The sequence below is a fragment of the Euprymna scolopes genome, chromosome 45, assembly GCF_053919585.1.
Source record: "Euprymna scolopes isolate OS-2025 chromosome 45, ASM5391958v1, whole genome shotgun sequence".
NCBI lineage: Eukaryota > Metazoa > Mollusca > Cephalopoda > Sepiida > Sepiolidae > Euprymna > Euprymna scolopes.
The window spans coordinates 18,311,658-18,334,827 of record NC_136526.1 but is presented as its reverse complement, the minus strand read 5'-3'; the positions used below and the strand labels follow the sequence as shown (position 1 = coordinate 18,334,827).

At 36.9% G+C, this 23,170-nt stretch overlaps 1 protein-coding gene across 2 annotated transcripts in view; it reads right to left on the bottom strand.

Annotated features, from left to right (window-relative positions):
- LOC145269274 (uncharacterized) overlaps positions 1-23,170 on the bottom strand; it is an 874,757-nt gene that overhangs the window by 428,817 nt on the left and 422,770 nt on the right. For both annotated transcript variants that reach the window (XM_080124954.1, XM_080124955.1), the window contains exon 2: positions 162-329. In XM_080124954.1, the coding sequence (XP_079981080.1) occupies positions 162-329 (168 nt within the window). The remainder of the gene's footprint in view (positions 1-161; positions 330-23,170) is intronic.

The window sequence follows — 23,170 nt, the reverse complement described above, 5'->3', positions numbered from 1 at the left end:
TTACTTAACCAAAACATGCTGTAAAATGTCTCCTGTGGAGGGAAGAGCATTTTTAGAAAAGATATTCAACATTTTTTTTTAGGGGGGGGGGTGTTTTTATATCGGTTGTACGTCTATATTTTCTGTTCGTTTATTTGTTTGATTGTCAGGGTTTTGCTTACCTGTATTTTTTCTGTGCAATGATGGTCGTCTGTCCGTGTCCGTCTTTATTCTTCCGATCCATGTGTATGGCATTGTCTGTGACATTGTACTCATGGAGGCCGAAAGACTCTTGTAATCTAATAGATTTATCCAGACTACAATCGGACACGTGATGTGTTTCCTTTGCCCTGGAAGAAAAAAAAAACACAAATAAAAACAATAACGTGAATAAGAATAAGGATAAGAGCAGAAGCAAATAAATTACGATAAATATGGGTCCATCTTCACTTTGCTTATACAGGGTAGAACGATAAAAAGTGTCGCCCTAAAGAAAAAAACAAAACAAAAAAAAAAAACACGACAGCTATATTCTAAAACTTCTATTGAAAAAAAATCAGTTAATGTAATTTAATTATGTAGTACAGCTGACATCTATTCAATGCACCCACCTTCAGCCTCAATAACCGCCTCGATACGGATCAAGAACTGGGAGTATGTTTTTTCCACAAGCGCCACGAATACTCGGCTTTGATGCTATTCTCGACATATGACCAATCGAAGTAGTTGAGTGGATTCAGGTCGGGGGAGGAAGGGGACCAGTGAAAGAAAATTACAAAGTCGTAGCATTCCTTCTAAAGCAAACCCTGGGTCTTTTTGGACTTGCGGGCCGACGCCGAGTCCTGCTGCCACGCCCAGGGTCTGCCAGCGGCCACCTGATTGCACCAGGGGATCACCACACTCTTCAGCACACCCAGGTACACTTTGATGTTGACTTTCAAACCGACTTCGAAAAAGTGAGGTGGCATGATGTGGTCCTAACCTGAAACCCCGCATGTAAATTTTTGTTTTCTTCGTTAAGTGGAAAGAAGTTTATATAAAATAATTTTATAAATGAAAAAAAAACAAAAAACTTTCACACACGTGACAGATCCTGACAAGATCGGTATCGTTTTGGAGCTCAATCCTTCGGACGACTAATATCGAAAAATTGGCCAAAAACATATATTCCTCCACCCTCAACTCGGACGTTTTTTACAAGGAGGCGTCGCTTTTTTTCGTCGACATTTACGCAAGTCATCGTCTCCGCTGGATTGACTATGCTTAATTTTAATGCTCTCGACTTCCGCTAGTGCCATGGATGCATCAGCTAAGATGTTACAATTTTTTTCCTCCTTCACGTTACGGGTTCGAGTCTGCCTGCCTGCCTGCCTACCTACCTACTACCATTTTTTAAAACAAAACCTCACTTCACCTGGGCTGCTACTGTTGTTTTGACACCCTCCCCCCGCTACTACCACTTTTTTCTTACTACACTACCTACACACACCCGGGCAACGCCAGGGAACCCGCTAGTAAAACATAAAACAAACTATTAACGTATGCATTATTTGGATTCTTTCATCTGCTTTTTGCATCTTGAGCGTTATTTTCACAACGTTTCGGTCGATGTAACGTCCAACCTTCTTCGGGTGTATCTTGTCGAACTTGGGAATCTGCACAGAATCTTGAAATCTCAAGATGAGCACCGTAGTTCGAATAATGCAAATAATACGATTTATCAATCCTCATCTAAAAAAAAAAAAAAATCGGAAACGTAATATTAACGTACGATTTCAAATAGTATCAAATAATTAAGAGCTAAATATTGATGCCACGCAAAGACTTTTTTCTTTTATTTTTCGAAGACGAAGATGTAATCATATGCGGAATAAGACACGCAAATATGAATCAATGCGATGGTAAAATATTGAAGATGATAAGAAGAGTCAGCAGTTTAGATGTCAGGAATTGTAAGCAAAAAACTCTGTTATAATTGCCTGGCAATCGAAGAAATTTGGTCATGCGATAGTTAAGTTCAAAGCGTATCATATAGAAAAGTTAAAATAATTTCCTCAATAAATTGATAGTAATTTGCGATGATCACAAGAAATGGATTAAGAACAAATCGATTTGGTAAAAATCACATCAAGAATGCTTGATAATAATAATAATAATAATAATAATAATAATAATAATAATAATAATAATAATAATAATAATAATAACAATATTAATATAAGAGTATTAAGAATTCTTACGTAACTTTACATTTAAAATTTTCTATGAAAAAAAATCTTCACAAAACTGAAATGAGGACGACTGAAAAAAATCTACGCAAAACTTAAACGAGGACAACTTATGGAGGTCGAAAACATTCCTATCATTTCAGATATTTCGAGGCTAGTTTTAACTTTTGCTAGCTGTTCTGTAATAGGACTCTTTTCAGAACTACTCAAACCACCTTTATAACACATTTCATCGACGAAACAAACTGCCTTGTTAATAATTTGACACCTCAAATACCATGGATTCAGCAATTATGATGGCAAGTTGGTTACATTGCACGGAACAGTATGAAAACTTCACAGTACGCGCAGCTCAGCATTGCCAACATTTCCGAAGCTTTTGATACGAAACTACCGGTAAGTTTCTGAAACTGGTAAAAGATGTTAACTCCTTAAGAATTTGACACACAGTGTATGTGTGTGTGTAACACAAAACTTAAACGAGGACAACTTATGGAGGTCGAAAACGTTCGCGAATACGGCATGTTTCTTTTTACACTTGACTAGAATGTTAGGAAACTAGCCCGTCAAAAAAAAATGGATTTTAAGAGAATCAAACAAGAATTGTATCTGCTTTTCAATGAAACGTGCATAAACGAGAAAATGCTGCCCGAATATACTAATCATATATATATATATATATATATATATATATATATATATATATATATATAGCACCAAAAGATGGCGGAAGTGAGGAAGCATGGCTTTGGAAGTCTTTTTACCCGAATACGATGTTCAGCTTGTTAAAAATATACCTTTTGTTGTAAAAATTTAATGGAAAAACATCTGAAGAAGTTGTTGGTGGGGACAGGATATTTTTATGAACATACAAATCGTAAAATTGCCTTCACACTAACGAAACAGCTGTAATTTTTAAAAAAAATCCAGGAAATAAACGGAGGTTATAAAAAGAAAATGAGAGTCTTTGAATTTTCAACAAAAGTTTGCACTATATATGCTCTGCACCTATTAAATAGATACATTGAGCTTAACTCAAAATTAACAGTGACTTATTTTTAAAATAACGATCTAGACCTGTTAAACGAAAACGGTAAACATTGAAATTAACGATATTTCAAAAACTAACAAACACATATATATATATATATATATATATATATATATATATATATATATATATATATATATATATAACAATGTACGTATATATAGCCTGTGATGTATTCGGGCTCAAAATTAGTTTGACGGGGAGGAGTACACTGAGCCACACATATTGGTTAATGATACAAGGCTTGAAGTGGATGATGTTTTTGTCTACCTTGGAAGTGTATTATTCGATGGTCCCTTGAATGCCGACATATACGCTCGCATTCAAAAGGATTCTATTGCATTTGAGAAACTGGAGAAGAGGGTGTGGAGTGATCGTGGACTCATCATTAAGACCCAGGTGGATATGTATATGGCGTGTGTTGTCATAGTGCCTCTATATGCTGCAGAAACATGGACGACCCACCGGAGACACATTAAGGTTCTAGAACATTTCCATCTTTATTACTTGAGAAAGATTTTGAATATCAAATGGAAAAAGCACGGTGCCTGAACCTTAGAATCATAGTACCCCCTCAACATAAATACCCCCGACAAACCCAACAAGCAGCAAAATCCCACCCCTTCACAGTTGAGATCCCTAGATGTAAGAGAGCCTTCTACTCCAGTAGTTTCTTTGCCAGAACCGCTAGACTTTGGAATTCCCTTGCGGGTTCCTGCTTCCCCAACTTTACTGACATGCTGAAGTTCAAGTGTAATGTGAACAGACATCTTGCTGCCCAACTCCCCACATAGTACCCCTGTAGCTTATGTCCCTACATCAAAGTGGCAATGTGCCTTGTTTGGGATGAAAATGTAATTAAAAAAAATAAAATAAAAAAAATTGTTACCAATGTGCAGTTGTGCTGAGCGGACACATTGTACATATGGGTGATGATCGTCTCCCGAAGCGACTCTTCTATGGAGAACTTGCGAGTCGTAAGCGTCCACAACATAAACCCATAAAGCGCTACAAGGATGACCTCAAAAGCAATCTGAGGGATGAGATCTGTGAAACGTGTGGTCATGTTCACCTCTTAAAGGCAGGGTATGTCTCACAATAGCAGACCATCGTCATTCAACGCTCGACAGCGACCTCATACAACAGGGTGTGTAATATATAGTAAGGTATGCAGCTCTACATCTGGACTGAGAAGGAACATGGTTTTGCACAAAGACAATATTCCTCATCCGGATCTAATCAACCCCATTAAGACATTGATCTTGGTGTGTCATGTCTGTCATTGTCCCTGTAAGTCAGCTGCAGGCCTTAAAAGTCACCTTAGGACACACAAGAGGATACTTAATGCAGAACACGAATCTTGAAACGGCAATCATCTGTGAGGATATAGCAATCATCATATATATATATATATATATATATATATATATATATATATATATATATATATATATATTATTTTAATTACATTTAAAAAAAAATAATATATATACCGCTCCCCATGTGGGGGTACCAAATTGGTTAAAAGGGAAAGTTGTTCCCAACTCGCATTTAGATAAAAATGCACTTTCGTAAATAATTGAATTCATTCAAAACATATCGCTAAAATCAAAACAAAACAACATCTATATATATATATATATATATATATATATATATATATATATATATATATATATAAATGAAGTAGTCGTGTGTGTATATATATATATATACACACGACTACTTCATTTAATCACATAAATTAATATACGAAAATATAATGTTATGCATAAATTTTTAGTATTTACTTTGATAGTGCTCAATACATAGGTAGAGCTAGGTAGTAATTTATAAATGTATATTTTTTTAACTTACTACTAATATATATATATATATATATATATATATATATATATATATATATATATATATACATACACATAAATGTAACTGTGTGTGTCAGTTCGTTCCTTATAGACTCCAAAATGTCTGAACAGATTTTCTTTAAAATTTACAAAGCTTTAGTGTATAAATCTGGGAGTGATCTTAGTTATGCTTTGTTTCAGAATAGCTGCGATAATTACCGATAATCGATAATCGAAACCGTTATTTCAAGTTATCTATCATTAGTAAAGCCATTCTTTCCATGTTGTTGCTTAGCAACAAGGATAGAACAATGGGCCGTGAAAATTCTACGCAAAATCGAAAACGTTTGTGACACACACATATATATATATATAGTCATCCACATACACTACTGTTTTGCTGTATCACAGCTCATCAGTGCCGCTAAACAGGCAACTACCTCAATCCAGGATCGAAACCCGACAACCCAAACGACTGTCAAGGCTTATTACCATTACACTATACGGCTGCTGCTGTGCGGGTAGTAAATTAACGATATTTTGACATCGCCCAAATGCCTAAACTCGACTTGTTTATACAAAGAGCATTGCTTAATGGGCTAATGGCAATTTGTATATCACTTCCCAATATGCTCAACCGAAGATGGGGAGCATTATAATAAAAACATTATATATATGTTTTTATTATTTCAAGCTTACTTAAATCACTACAAGTTATTTCAATAGACAGGATAACAAATTATCCAGTCTATATCATCAGACGGTTTAAGCTAAAATTAATTAGAAGGAAAGATTTTTTCATTACTTATGGGTATTAAAGAACAAAAAGAATTTAGATAATGGATGGAGAGGAGAGAGAGAACAAAAAGGGGATGGGGGGGGCAAGAAAATTAAAAAAGAGAGAAGGAAAGAAAGAGGATCGAAGATTGTTTGTTAAAAAGAAGAAAAAAGAAGAAAAACCAAAAAAGAAAATAAAGAATAAAGAAAAGGAAAATAAGACAAATTAAGAAAAAGAATAAATAACGAAAGTGGATGTCCTATCGTGTCAGTGAGGGACGCTGAAAGAAACAGGCGACGGTTTGCGCATGTCACCAAGCCAGAATTGATTCAAAATGTCTCTAATTATTTGTAATTGGCTAATCGAAACATGCTCATGAATGTGTAGCAACATATAAATGCTTATGTAAAATAAATAAAAAGTATATATATATATATACATGTATACACACACATATATATATGCATATATATATACATACACACACACATGTCACATGTATATATATATATACATGTATACACACACACACACACATATATATATATATATGCATATATATATACACACACACACACACACACACACATATAACTATATAAATGCATATATACGTGTAGATATATACATACACACACACACACACACATACAGGGCCGGTAACAAGAAAGTCCGCAATTCTGATTTTTTCAAAAACTGCGAATTTAAGCTAAATTTTATGTATCTGTCTAAACAAGCTATCCCTCATTTGATTCGCCTTTTATTCCTTTATAAATTTACATCAAGCAACAGCTACGCCATGATAAAATTTCAAATTTGGAAGAACTTTGGACAAAAATTACAGAAAAGTGGGATGCCCTTTCCCCGGAGTATTGTTGCAGTCTAATTCAAGGAATTCCCAAAAGATTGCAGGCTGCCAAATTGCAGAAGGGCTATGCTATTAAATATTAACTAGTTCATTGTGTTCCTGTTGTATTTGTGTTGCATTACTGCCCTTAAGTTACATTTAAATAACAATTTTCCATTGTGTGGACTTTCTTTTTTTGCCTCCTCAATTTGAAGCTATTTTTTTTAAATTGACGTGAACAGTAGAATATTTCAATTAAAAGTCAGGTAAAATTATAGAACAATAAAAGGCGAATCAAATGAGGTATAGTTTGTTTAAACAGTTACATTAAATTTAGTTTAAATTTGCTGTTTGGGATAAAATTACAAGTGCGGACTTTCTTTTTGCCGATAGTGTATATGCATACATGTATATACACACACATATATATATGCATATATACATATGTATATATAACGATATACATATGTATATATATATATATATATATATATATATATATATATATATACACACACACATATGCATATATACATATATATGCATGCATATATATATATACGCATATATGCGTGCATATATATATATGCATATATATATATATGCATATATATATATACATACATATATATGCATATATATATACATATATATATATATATACATATATATGCATATATACATATATATGCATATATACATATAACTATATTCATGCATATATACACATATATATATACACACTCACACATATATAACTATATGCATGCATATATACGTATATATATACATAAACACATTATATATATATATATATATATTATTATAGTATGTATATATATATATATATATATATATATATATATATATATATATATATATATATATATATACATACTATAATAATTGTTAATAAATGGAGTTTTGAATGAAAATGTAACAATAAAAAGCACTACCAACGTTGAATAATGTTCAAAATCGTCCACAAGAAATTCTTAATGATGACAATCTTGGTAGAATTATGAAGAAAAATCGTCTTTAACGGAATTAATAATTCAGAGTTTTGATGCCAGAAGAAAAATACCAGGAATTGAATTTAGATAACTGAAAAGAAAGAAAACTCTTTGGAAAAAAAAAAATGACCAAGAAATTCTGATCATTTGCCGAAGAAATAAGTAATGGCGCAGACACTCAAAGACTTATTTGAAATTCAGAACCAAAATTGTAGTGGATCTGGAAGGCATGACTAAATGATTAAGGATGGAATCGTCCAAGAATGTGGCATTAACCAATTATACATTGCAGGAAATGACTTAGATGTTTAAAAATCGTGACATTGGCAGACAGAATATTATTAATCTAAAAAAGCAGGATTCTCTTGATTAACAATGGTAATAAAAGACACCAATCTAAATGGAATTACTAAATAAAGAAGGACTTTTAAAGGAAGTATCGGGTCAATGGAAATCTGTCTGTTCATTAAAGAAAATACATTTCAAATCCATCTATCTACTTATTATATCTAATAAATTACATTAAGTCGGCTAAATTTTATTATATATCTAGTATATACAATTAAGTTGGTCGGAGTTTCCAAGATCTATAAAAGGCAAAATCAATGTTTGATTCTGGCTAGTTATTTTTTTAAAATAGACAAATTATTGTAAATTTACCAAAATCTGATTAAATATGACGATGCGAACACTTTTCATAGACACGAGGTTAGTTTTTAATATGAGTAAATATCCAGCTCGCCCAAAAGCGAAACTATGAATTAGAACAAAAATTAAAATTGTCCCAGTTTAGAAGGATTCATTTTTCACTGACTGAGAAAAGAAAGATGTGGTGTAGTATCAGAAGAGATACTACAATAAATATCTTTTTCTTTGGAGGGGGAGGGGTTCTTGACCTCCTTACATGTAAAATCTTTTTACCAGTATTTTCTTGCCCTCATTGGGGAGATAAGTAAAAATAAATTGTTACAGTTTTCATTTAAAAATCTCAGCATATGTTAACTGGGCTCAGATTGACAGGAAGTGACGAGTGTTGAGCAAAAGTATGGAATTCGGTACACTGTGGCAAAGGTCAAACCTGGCTTCTTTTCTTTTTTTTTTTACATAGGCATAACCACTTATCAAGACCCATAGACCACTCGAGGATAAGGGTTAAGAGTGTACAGTAGTCAATTGGACAATATAGTAATCGTTAGTAATGGAAATTTGGTAAATTTGTTAACTTCAGTCCAACGGCTCATCAAGAACTTGTTTACGTTGGACTTGAAGACAACCATATTGTAGCCAGTTGGAAAGCAGAAGACAGGCGTGCAGTTCGAAAAAAGAAGCTTTGTTCAGGCAATCTACGTTTAGGTTTAGGCACAGATAAAGAGTGGGGGGGATTATTGATAGTGTTTTCAGCTAGACACGTGTTTCTTGTAAAAGTTTGGCGAGGGGGATCATAGATTGAAGCGCAGACAAATACTTGCCATGAAAATAACGATAAAGTAGAGACAAACTCGCAGCATCTCTTCTGTGAGAAAGAGGTTGCAGGGAAGAGAAAAGGACATCCCCTACGAGGCTACGAAGTCTATTTTGAACTATATCAAGGTAGGATAAGTCCTTTCTAGCAGCTCCTGCCCAGATGTGGCAACGGTACTCCATCCTTGGACGTACCTGGCTGTTATATAGATAGAGAATAGCATCAGCAGTGCGATGTCTACTGGATCGATAGAAGGATCCCACCATTTTTTCAGCAACCTTGGCAACAGATTTGATGTATGTGTTCCACTGGCTGCTGTTCTCAGAATTGAAAATCAAAATAATATTCAGTCGTTTTGTATATTTAGCATGGATGCATGTTCCTATCTCTCTCCTTTTCTTTCGTTTTCCTCTCTCTTGCAAAGAGAAAAGAATTATATTGTTTTAGATAGTTAAATGTCGTCAGCATAGTCCAAGTCCAGTAGCATTTGAGCAGGGTGTCTACTGCTACAGCGTTGTTTCAAAATAAGGCCATCACGACTGGTGATTGATGTGCAGAGCGCATAATCGAGAACAATTATGAATAGAAAAGAAGCAAGCGGATCTCCCTGAAGAACTCCTGTGTATATCTTAAATTCATCTGTATCTCCTTTCGACGTGATCACCACAGCAAGCACCCATAGCAGTAGACACCCTGAAATACAGAAGTGTGGCAGTAGGCATGCCATAGCAGTAGGCACCCTGAAATACGGAAGTGTGGCAGTAGGCACGCCATAGCAGTAGGCACGCCATAGCAGTAGGCACCCTGAAATACAGAAGTGTGGCAGTCGGCACGCCATAGCAGTAGGCACCCTGAAATACGGAAGTGTGGCAGTAGGCATGCCATAGCAGTAGGCACCCTGAAATACGGTAGTGTGGCAGTAGGCACGCCATAGTAGTAGGCACGCCATAGCAGTAGGCACCCTGAAATACGGAAGTGTGGCAGTAGGCACGCCATAGCAGTAGGCACCCTGAAATACGGAAGTGTGGCAGTAGGCATGCCATAGCAGTAGGCACCCTGAAATACGGAAGTGTGGCAGTAGGCACGCCATAGCAGTAGGCACCCTGCTCAAATGCTAGCAGACTTGGACTCTGCTGACGACATTGCACTCCTTGAGGATTGTATTGAGTCTGCTCAGGATCTTCTGAAACGAGTCTAGAAGGCTTATCAAGGTTGTATCTCAACACTCCAAAAACAAAATACATGCATCTAAATCTATCTTCTATCGCACCGTTGCTTTCATCGGATGGATCAGAAATTGACTGTGTTGACGACTTCAAATACTTGGGAGGCTATTCTGAAAGCGAACATGATATGAATATTAGGATCATGCTTCTGTATGGCTCAGAATCATGGATGCTAAACGTATCACGCCGAAAAACACCTTAACAGTAAATATACAAGAATGCTTCGACTAGCCTACAACATATCCTGGAAAAGTCATCCAACAAAAAAGTCATTGTGTTTCCAATATTGTGAGACAGAGACGTCTAGCACTTGCCGGTTACATTAGTCGCCATGATGAACTGGCAGGAAAACTCCTACTTTGGACTCCAGACGCAAAAAGGAAAGTTGGGCGTCCATGTGTAACGCTAAAATCCATTATTGAACAGGAAACCGGTCTTGCAGGAACTGAGCTGGTTGCTGCAATGGCCAACCGAGAACTCTGCCAATTGGAATTTGTTCACGTTTCACCTGGCATTGGATAAAACATTATTAATAATAATAGATAGTTAAAACCGAGATGCCGAGCATACGGGATGCGTGCCTCGGCACTCATAGCAGTTTTGCACCGGTCGTTGGTGACATGCGAATTAAAATGCTCTTTAAAAGAATCTATATTTTTGTTTTATTTGTTTGCTAATTTTCAGCAACAGAAATCATAAAGAATGCTTACCATTTAATATCAACTCTTGAATTAGAAGCCATGTTTAATTTCAGAAGAGTTTTCGATGGCGTGCTTTTCTATACAAGTCCTGGAGATGACGAGTTCTCAGTGGACAGCTGCTCTGGACGTCATAATTTTGCAGGTAAACAACAAAAGATCTTTCTCATGTTGATACGAAAAAAATGATGTGCTGGAATGTTCTGGAATGCTAAAAGATTCAATTTTTTTGGACCAATTCTGGTTTCTGATTGGTTGATAACAGAACGTGGTTCTGTTTGATTTGTCAGATTCTATCAGATTTATATTCTATATAGATTTATAAACAGAATCTCCCAAGTTTCATAATAAATATTGCAACACCAACGATGGAAACGCTGGTCGTAACGTAAAGAAGGCTCGACGTCAACCTTAATCACCGATGTTTCTTTCGTCCATGTTATATTGTTTGATCGTGTCTAACATTCGGGGAGCTGGTTGCTCAGAACAGAACAACTGTTCCAGAGACAGCCTCACAACCCCGAGAAACCAAGTAATGATCGGATCCGAAGACGTGAGGTTTGAGTGACTTGCAAAAATGTCATCGAAAAAAGTGACCCCCTCCTTGTAAAAAAACGACGTAGTTGACGGTGAAAGAATGAATCTTTTGAGCCAATTTTTCGATATTTATCATCCGAAAGATTGAGCTTTAAAATGAAACCAATTTTGTCACGGTCTGGCACATTGTTTAGAGTTTACCAGGGCAGATGGTGAGAGAGTTAAAACGGGGAAAATTTTTATTATTTAAGGGGACCCTATACTTGAAAACAACTATGTTGTAATTAACTGACAAGCAAACCTGCGGTATGGTGTTCTGCACACTGATAAGAAACTTTTATGGAAATTCTGTTTAGTTTTTAGGTACACAGATAAAAGAATCAGAAAGATCTTGATTGTTGATGCTCTTTGAAGTGTTGCCATAGATTGTTGTCAACAAATGATCTTAGAATGTGATTCGGAAGATCGTTGATAAAAACAAAAAAGAGGGTCCGACCCAGAATGGATTCAGGATTCATACAGATTTTCAATGTTTATTTTCCAAGTTTTTCAAGGCCTTCTCCAGACAAAATTCATGTTTTCAAATAAAAATTTGATATATAAACACGTCTGTGAGAGAGAGGTTACAAAAAAGAAAGGGCGGGGCAAATTAAGTTACACATAAGTTTCTGTACTTTACCAAGAACCCTCAAATTGTACAGAGATTCACCATACCAAATATGGCAACAAAACTCTATACATGGTTTAATAGTAGATTTGTAGAGATAGAGAATTGACTTAGATGTGAGAAAGTGTTTAGAACTGATTTCATAAGAATCAGAAAAAGCAATGGATTAAATGTATAAACTGCAAGAAGAATTTTATGAAAAAGAAAGACCCAAAAGTTTTAGAGTCGATTTATCCTCAAGAGTAGAGCCATCCATGAGAATCTATATATATATAAAAGCGAAAATGTGTGTGTGTGTGTACATTTTTGTGTATGTCTGCAAAAGGCTTTTTTCGCCGGGATTCTTGGTCGGCTTACTCCTTCTTAAAACTTTTTATATACTATCTAAATCATAATATCTACGACTTAAGAATGGGGACCGTGGCTATCTTTAATTTGCCCGACTTTTACGTGCTATTTTCATCTTCGTTACGCTTTTCAGCATAAAAACAGCAAAAGATTGGGCGTGGTAAACAGAAACTGGCTTGCAGCGCAAAACTAGGTCAAACATCACCCGACATTACTTTCTCGCACCTGTCAATTTCAGTTTATAAACGTTAAATTAAGATGGCTTTCACTTCCTCTGACCTCGTGGCCAAGATGGTTAGGTTCCAGGTTTTTTCCCTTAGGTTTCCGCCTTCGCGTCAAGGCTTCGGTTTCGAGCCTATCTTCCTACTAAAACTTTTTTTTCTTTTACACCTCCAAACACCTAGCCAACGTTTTTTTTTAACAGGGTTGTTTTGATCTAAACACACACCTCCAAACACCTGGGCAACGCCGGGTACCCCCTGCTTGTCTTAAATAAATCTATGATAGAAATACATGAACTGAGTTTTAACAGTCTTAAACGAAAGGAAACATTCTGTAATCCAATCTTGAACTGAACCCATCAACCCTTGGTCAGCTGCATATTTCAACTGATAATCAAGAAGCAAAACCAAAATGGAGAGTGTAATCATCAGCATTCTGAACAATATTTTCTGGAAGATCTTTAATATAAAGAAAGAGAGAGGGTTGAGCCTAGAATAGAGCTTTCAGGAGCACCAGCAATGATTGGAAAAGAGAATGAAATAGCGTCATCCAGACTTACTTGTAAGCTTCAAATAGAAAGAACAGACCTAGTAATGTCAAACCCTGCAGTTTTATAGAAAACCAGACTACCACACAAATAAAAAGAAAAAGGAAAAAACAAAAACCCAGAAAACTAATATCTATGATAAGCTCTAATGATTTTACTATAACTATTTCTGGATTACAAGTTTCTGCATTTTGAATGATATTTAACCATGCTCTAGTCCGGCACCTTACGGATGCTAAACTTCTGACTGACAAACAATATGGATTTAGACAAGCCTGTTCCACAGCTGACATCCTCACTGTAATCTCTGAACGTATATACCATTCACTGGACAAAGCGGGGGAAGGCAGAGCGGTAGCTCTAGATATATCTAAGGCTTTTGACAGGGTATGGCACAAGGGTCTCCTCAGGAAAATTAAATCATATGGTAATTTAAACAGAGTGATATAAATGCGGGAGTGCCTCAGGGGTCTATTCTTGGACGTCTATTGTTCCTGATATTTATTAATGACCTCCCCGACAGATGGCTATATATGCTGATGACACTACACTCTATAACAGGCATGACAGGAAAACAAATGAACACATATCTAAAGAAATGGCAAAAACATTAGAGGATGACCTCCAATCTGTAGTGGAATAGGGACATAAATGGATGGTCACATTCAATGCTGCCAAGACTAAACTGGTTTCCTTCAATAACTACAAGAAACCTTCTCTGCCACCAATGGCAATGGCCAGTGACTCCCTGGCTGAGAGTACATCTTTCAAACTGCTTGGCCTAACGTTCACAGGAAACATGAGCTGGAACAATTATATTGAAAACATTGCCAGGGCCGCTGCGAAAAAGGTAGGCTCTCTCTACCGTGCTAGAAAACTACTGACATCTGAAAGTATCCTGTATCTCTATAAAGCCACCATTCGCCCATGTATGGAGTATTGTTGTCACATCTGGGCTGGTAGGTCTACTACTATTCTCTCGCTCCTAGACAAGGTTCAAAAAAGAGTCGCCAATCTGATAGGTCCTGAACTGGCATCTAAGCTTCAGCCTCTGTCCCATCGACGAAACGTTGCATCCCTCTGCTTGTTCTACAAGTATTTTCATGGTGAATGCTCTGACGAACTGCAGACACTTGTGCCCCCACGATGCAGACACCCTCGACAAACCCGACAGGCAGCTAAATCCCACCCCCAGACAGTAGAGATCCCTAGATGCAAAAGATCTTTCTACTCCAGTAGTTTCTTCCCCAGAACCGCTAGACTCTGGAATTCCATTCCAGGGTCCTGCTTCCCTAACTGTACTGACATGCAGAAGTTCAAGTGCAACGTAAACCGACATCTTGCTGCCCAAATCCCTACATAGTGCCTCAGTAGTTGTTGACCCTGATAGTAGCCCTCTACACCAAAGTGGCAATGTACCTGGTTTGGGGTGAAAATGTAATAAAAAGAATTAAAAAAAAAAATTTTTCCAGCGTCTTTTTATGTCTCCTCTATTGTAATTTACAACTGAATTTTGCCAAGTGCTTTATCCACAACACCAGGTATTTTTTTTTTTATTGCTTTTTTTTTAGATAGGATTCACCACTTATCAAGACCTGGATGCCACTCGAGGATAAGGGTTAATGGGTGTACATTAGTCAATGAGATTATAGCGTAGTAAACATAAGTAGTGGAAATTTTGTAACTTGGATTGGAGCGGTTTATTAAGAACTTGTTTACATTGGACTTGAAGACAATCAGATTGTAGTCAGCTGGAAAGCAGGCAAACAGAAGAGAGTTCCACAGGCGTGCAGTTCTAAGAAAGAAACTTTGTTCATGGAATCTACGTTTAGGCTTAGACACAAATAAAAGATGAGGGAAATTATTAAAAGTGGTTTGAGCTAGACGAGTGTTTTTTGTGAAAGTTTGGCAAAGGGGAGGGCATAGATTAAAGCTCAGACGAGCACTTGCTATGGAAATAACGACCAGGCTCACAACATCTCTTCTGCGGAAAAATGGTTGGAGGGAAGAGTAGAGGGTATCCCCCACTAAGCTACGAATTTTATTTTGAACACTGTCAAGGCAGGATGAGCTGTTTCTAGCAGCTCCCTCCCCAGATGTGGCAACAGTAATCCATCATTGGATGTATCTGGTTCCGCTCAAAATTTTGTGCAAATTTCAAAGCTTGAGAGAAAAATCTCCGAGGTCAACTGAAAGATTCACAAGTTTGACAAAAGACACCTAATGAAGGTTGGAGTTTACATCAATATTAAACTTAAGATGAGAACAGTAGTCGGAAGAATTCAAATAATTCGAACTAGCAGGACCTGTGGAAATTACACAGCAGACTAATTCATATGTAAAATATTGATGTTGGCATTCAGTAGATGTTCAGCGTAAATGGAGACGCTCTGATATTATTGTAGCTCTTTTGTTAAAACTGCAGAAGTATTTATCGAAGCTAGCACGAACGCCCGGTGTAGCCCGGTTGTAAATCATGCTTAAAAATGATATTTTAATTCTTGCAGATTTCGTATATATTATTATGGAGTTAATGTTCTATCGATTTTTATATATTAAGTTGCGATTTCAAAATAAAAAATTATATCTCAGTCACTTGGGTGCATCAGCTTAAATCAAAACCGAAATTGAAATCGAAATAAAAACTTAGGAAAAAAATATAAGTTTATATAACTTGAGTTCCTTCAGCTATAATCGAAACCGAAACCAAAACTTCTGAAGAATTCTTGAGAAAATTATTTATAAAAAAATAGATTACTTGAGTGCCATCAAATCTAATCGAAACCAAAACTTACGAAAAAGTTTTGATAAAATTGTTTATAAAAAAAATAGATGATTTAAGTGCCATCTATAATATAAATCTCGCCTGTCCGTTTTAATGTATGTATGTATGTATGTATGCATATATATCTGCCTAAAACTTTCGATAGAGGCGACGGATTTTCACGATATTGGTATCGTTTTGAAGCTCCACCCTTCGGACGACAAATAAAAATAATTGACTAAAAACATTAATTCCTTCACCCTTTACTGGGCACTTTTCTATAAGGAGGAGTCGCTTTTTTTTGCAGATATTTTCGGAAGTCATCCCCTCTTTTCGATTATCTAACCTTAATTTAAACTTTCGCCACTCCGGTTTGGCGATAGACGCAATGGCAAAAACGTCATTTTTTTTTTCACGTTCTTTTCCTCCTTTGCGATATAGGTTCGAGCCTGCCTGCGTACTACCACATTTTTTTTTTTTTTTTTTTTTTTGCTCAACACACACCTCCAAACACCCGGGCAACCAGGTTAGTCAACTATAATCGAAACCGAAACTTATGAAGAATTCTTAGTAAAATTATTTATAAAAAAATAGATGACTTAAGTGCCATCAGCTATAATCGAAACTGAAACCAAAACTTATGAAAAATCCCTAAACAGTCGAGATCCCTAGATGTAAGAAAGCCTTTTACTCTAATAGTTTCTTCTCCAGAATGGCAGGACTTTGGAATTCTCTTCCAGTTTCCTGCTTCCCCAACTGCACTGACATGCAGAAGTTCAAGTGTAACGTGAACAGACATCTTGCTGCTAAACTCCCTACATAATACCCATGGAACTTAGGTTTTTGATAGTAGCCCCCTACGTCAAAGTGGCAATATGCCTTGTTTGGGGTGAAATTGCAAAAAAAAAAAAAAAAAAAAAAAAAATGGAAATCCATAACAATTAAACGACAGTCACTCGGATGTAAGCGTGGGACACAAAATAAATAACACGCTATCCTATTGTTATGTAGATAATCAACCCTTATCTCCAAAATTCAGGAACATAAGAATTCCTGTGTATGGGTTTTATGACAATGGCTTTTAAAACGTAGAATAGAACAATAAATGATTGATTAGCATCTCCAAGAAATTGGTAAGAACTACTGATTATCTTTGAAAAAAAAAAGAAAAAAAATGAACAAACAAAAACAAATGGTGAATGCAAAAAAAAAAAAAATTAATGAATATATAAACAACCCCCCCCCCCCCAAAAAAAAAGAAAATGCCAAACAAAAATCATTAAATCGTGCCTTACTGGATCATATCAACAAAATGAATACCGGATGATTACCGCTTTTAAATTGGTTCAAACGAACGCTGATCTTCTGTGAGAAAAATATTATTTAATTATTTTTCCAGAAAAATATTTTTTTCTATATTACTTTTTTTTTTTTTCTTCTTCTTTTTTTGTGTGTAATTGATTCGCAGAATTTGCTTGGCAGATTGGGTCGTGCACAAAAGTGTGTTTAGCTGATATAACAAGATAACGTTAATTAATAGGGGATTAAACGCTAACCGACTAACTCTGACCAATTTGTATGGGTTAGTAAGCTTCCTCGCACTGACCCGAGTTAACTAAAACTAGGATATCAGTAGTTGTTACAACATTAATTCTCCTTTCTTTTCTAGAGACATTGCAAAAAGACTAGAAGAAGAACTTGAAATTGCCCGGGAATTTTATTTTGTGAAAATCACTTCAGACAAGACGTGAAGCCACTTTCTGCAAGGAGTTAACAAGAACGAAAGGTGATTACTGTTTCTTGCTTTCCAAGTGTATTAACCTGCAGAAATATGAATGTGATGTGAATAAACATCTTGCTGTTCAACTCCCCATAGTCCTCTGTCAGAAACGATCCCAAATAGTAACCCCTTACGTCGACGTGACAATACGCCTTGTTCGGAGTGAAAAAGAGTGAAAAACAATGCTGTTTGCGTTTGATTTAAAAAATATGAATGTAATATGAATAAACATCTTGCTGTTCAACTCCCCATAGTCCTCTGTCAGAAACGATCCCAAATAGTAACCCCTTACGTTGACGTGACAATACGCCTTGTTCGGAGTGAAAAAGAGTGAAAAACAATGCTGTTTGCGTTTGATTTAAAAAATATGAATGTAATGTGAATAAACATCTTGCTGTTCAACTCCTCATAGTCCTCTGTCAGAAACGATCCCAAATAGTAACCCCTTACATCGACGTGACAATACACCTTGTTCGGAGTGAAAAAAGTGAAAAAGAATGCTGTTTGCGTCTGGTTTAAAAAATATGACATTTTTTTATGTTAGAAGATAACCCGTTTGCATCCCCCTCACCTCAAAATAACCAATTTCTTGCAGAATACTGTTAAAGATTATTTGAACCTGACTTTGAAAATCCAGCATGATATTATATTAGATTAAACTTAGATATACCGAATTAAAAAAAAAAAAAGATGTTGAAACTATAACGAGTTAACGTTTCTGAATCTTTAAGATGAGGATTGTGTATTCGTATTATTTGGATTCTTCGGACTACTGTTCTCATCTTGAGTGTTATTTTCACAACGTTTTGGTCGATGTAACCTTTTTTTTTACATGAGGGATCACCACTTATCAAGGCCCGAAAGCCACTCGGGGATAAGGGTTATTGTGTGTACAATAATCAATGGGATAATATCGTAGTAATAGTTGGTATTGGAGATTTGATAAAGCGTCTTACTTAAGGGGGTGATTAATCATGAATTTGTTTATGTTGGACTTGAAGACATCCAAGTTGTAGTCAGGTGGGAAACCGGTAAATTCGAGAGAATTCCACAAGCGTGCACTTTGAAGAAAGAAACTTTGTTCATGGAATCTACGTTTTGATTTAGGCACAGATAAAGAGGGGGGGAATTACTGATAGTGGTTTTAGCTAGACGGGTGTTTATCGTGAAAGATTGGCGAGGGGGGACCAGAGATTGGAGCTCGGACGAGCACTTGCCATGGAAATAACGATAAAACAAAGACAGGCTCGCAACGTCTCTTCTGTAGGAGAGAGGTTGCAAGGAAGAGAAAAGAGCATCCCTCCCTAAGCCACGAAGTCTATTTTGTACTTTGTCAAGGCAGGATAGGCTAATTTTAGGCTCCAGCTCAGATGTGGCAGCAGTACTCCATCTTTGGACGTACTGGGCTTTTATATAGATAGAGAATTGCATCAGTAGTGAGATATCTTCTGGAGCGGTAGAAGGATCCCACCATTTTCCCAGCGGCCCGGGCAACAGACTAGATATACGTATTCCATTTCAGATCAGGAGTAAAGGTCAATCCCAGGAGCTTGTCAAAACATGAAGTCACCCCAAGACGAGACCCATCCATTTCAATTGATGCTAGACGAGGAACATAGCGTTGATGATATATGAGGTAATTCACTTGATACGAGATGAGGGGGGGGGACGTGGCGTAAAGAGTTAGATAACGGTGAAATTGCGACCCCAACGAAGAAAGGAAAAATAAAATATTATGAAATCACCAACTTTCTCCGACGATATTAAGAAGAAGAAAGGATGACACAATGACAAAAGGTTGTTTGTGAATATGTAAAACACCCCTCTCTCTCTCTCTCTCTCACACACACACACACACACACACACACACAGGGACACAAACGAAAAATTATATATACCTGGACGTTTTTCTTATGCATAGATGACAAGACCCTGCAGAATATTTTATATATGCACTAGCCGTATAACCCCTTTCTCCCTCGCAGGGGTCGCGTACGCACGGTGAAAAACGACGCGCACTAACCCTAAGGACGGTTGGCTATATTTTCGCTCCTTCGAGCCTCGGACCCCGCACAAGCATCCGTCTCTCTCCCTCTGCTACTGAGTCTCTCCGAATTGGACGTTGGTATCTGGCCGTCTAGTGTTGTAACGCCCAATCGGGAATTCTTGGTAATTTCTGTCGTGATCGTCTTCTCGTCGGTGGCCGTCTCTCTCTGTCTGCGACGGCTGGAAAGTCAAGTTTGGTTATGCTGAAATCGAAGGGCAGTCTTCACAAGTATAAATGGAAACAATCAACAATGATGAGGATGGTTTTAGGCTGTTCATTGAGTGATTCGGTATACAATAAGGCTTGGCTCGTCACTTATACTTTCGTCAGGCTTGGAATGCAACCCCCACAGTGTATTTTACAAAACTCTAAGTGGTGGTCTTGATAGTTCTCTTCGTCTTAATTAGAAGAGGCTGGCGGCACGCGTGGCTTCCCAACTTCTCTGTTCGACCGACTGCCCGATTCTCTCTTGTCGTCTATTTCCGCAGTAGTTTTATTAAACGTCATCCTCCCCTTCCTTCTGTAGTCAACCCAATCTCTCTATTCGACGGGTAATCATAATTCTTTCTCTCTCTCTCTATCTCTCCTTCCCAACCGACCCCCTCTCGATTCAATTCCGAGAATTAATTATCTGTCTAGGCATTTAACCAATTTGTTCCCTTAAAATTAGAATGACTAATTCAATTGTTTTCGGGGTTTGTTCTTTCTCTCTCATCACCTCCAACTTGTTAGTTTAAGTGAATCATGTTATCATTTACACTCGGATCGTCGACTTTACTCGTCGACCCTTCCCAGACCTCCTTGCGTTTTCCTTGCCAACCCGACATCTAGCTTATCTTTAATCTGGCCCTTTTGAACTCCAAATAATTTACTTGTCACCCGATGACAATTCGTTGGTTTCTCACGAGATAGGACTGAGACCTCTCACCCAGCTCCATCCCACTCACCCTCAACCTAGGAAGCAAGGTTATCCGGTGTCGCCCGGCTTCGTTACAGCCGGAGGTGTGTGTTGGTAATAGGCGGGCAGGTTCGAACTAGTACCGCAAAGGAGGAAAACAATGTGAAAAAACAAAAAACAAAAAACAAAAAAACAAACAAAAAACGTCTTTGCTGTTGCGGCCATTGCCAAGCCGGAAGTGGCGTAGGTTTAAATTAGTCAATCAAAAGGAGGGGATGACTTTCGAAAATATCGGCGAAAAAATCGACCCTTCCCAGTAGGAGAATGCCTAGTTGAAGATGAAGGAATTAATTTTTTTCGCCGATTTTTCGATATTTATCGTCATAAGGTTCGACCTTCAAAACGATACCGATCGCGTGAAAATCCGTCGCCTTTGTCGAAAGTTTTAGGTAGAGATACATACATACATACATACATACATACATACATTTAAATAGGTAAGATTTATATTATAGATGATTAACATCCCCAATCTTATACAGACAAGTATGCAATATGTAGTTTGATGAAGGTCACTTGAAAAATGCTAGGATCTTTCTATCACTCTAGAAAGTATTTCACTTCCGACGCAGTCTTTTACCTGTCTAAGAATGAAATACGTGATAAGATAAAGTACTGTTGCAACACTTCTAACTTTTTTAGATGAGGATTAGTTATTTGGATTTATCGGACTACTGTTCTCGTCATGAAAATCACACACAAGATGAGAACAGTAGTTGTGAAAATCACACTCAAGATGAGAACAGTAGTTGCGAAAATCACACACAAGATGAGAACAGTAGTTGTGAAAATCACACTCAAGATGAGAGCCGTAGTTGTGAAAATCACACACAAGATGAGAGCCGTAGTTGTGAAAATCACACTCAAGATGAGAGCCGTAGTTGTAAAAATCACACTCAAGATGAGAGCCGTAGTTGTGAAAATCACACTCAAGATGAGAGCCGTAGTTGCGAAAATCACACTCAAGATGAGAGCCGTAGTCTGATGAATCAAAATAATACGAGTATTTATTAATTGATTTATTGCAGACTATTATTATCCTCATCTTTTTTAGTTGTTTCACGACATTTCCTCTTACCTTCGTCAGGTGGTAACTGGGATAGGAACTTTGAATCTCCTAATTGCATCTGCAGCAATTACTGCATTCCATAGTTGCTGTCGTCTCACCATGTTTTTGACCAAGTAAACCTCTGGCCAGCTTTGGGTAGGATTGAAACTACCATCTTCAAACAATGCTCACCTGGAACCATAGTAATTTAAGATCTCTACCCACTGCGCCACAGGCCCCAAAGGACGATCAAGGTTGAATTTTTTGGTATTATAAATCCACGTTTATTATCTGATCTTCCATGGTTGAGTCCGTACCGAATGGTATATATTTAATTAATTAGAATTCGTTAGTAAGATGAGTATGACTATGAGTATGAGTATGTTGCAACATCTGATGAAACTGATACATTTTTTAACTATACGTATACAACATTGGTGTAATACTGAAAAAACAGATAAATACATCCAAAGATGAAGTAATGTTTCCACATCCGGGAGGGTGATGCTCAGAATACCCTTTCCTGCTTTGACAGGATTCAAAACCGCCTCGAAATCTAGTAGGCGATCGCGTTTTCATCTCTCCTTTCCTACAGAAGAGACGTTGCAAGTTTATCTCTGCTCTGTCGTTCTTTTCTTGGCAAATGCTCGACTGAGCTTCAATCTATGCTCCTAAACCTCGTAAAATATTCACAATAAATATTCGTATAAATACAACTACTGTTAACGATTCCTCCTGCTCTCTATCTGTCTAAAACTAAGCGCAAATTCAATGAACAAAGTTTCTTCTCTAGAAGTGCCCTCCTGTGGAACTGTATACCGCAGGTTTGCTTTCTGGCTGACTACAACATGATAGTTTTTAAGTTCAAATATAAAGAAGTTCTTGTTGAGCCATCCTCTTAAATAATCCAATTCTATCCCATTTCCATTGCTACCCATCATTATGGTGTTGTCTCACCGATCTTCTGACATTCATTAACCGTTATCCTCGAGTAGCCTTATGGCCTATAGAAGCGGTTATTACCGTGTGAAGAAAGACTATTTTGTAGTTTACGAAACAGCAAACATTGCGAGTAGACTTGAAGATAAAATATTCAAATCGATATCTTAAAATCTAAGTGGTG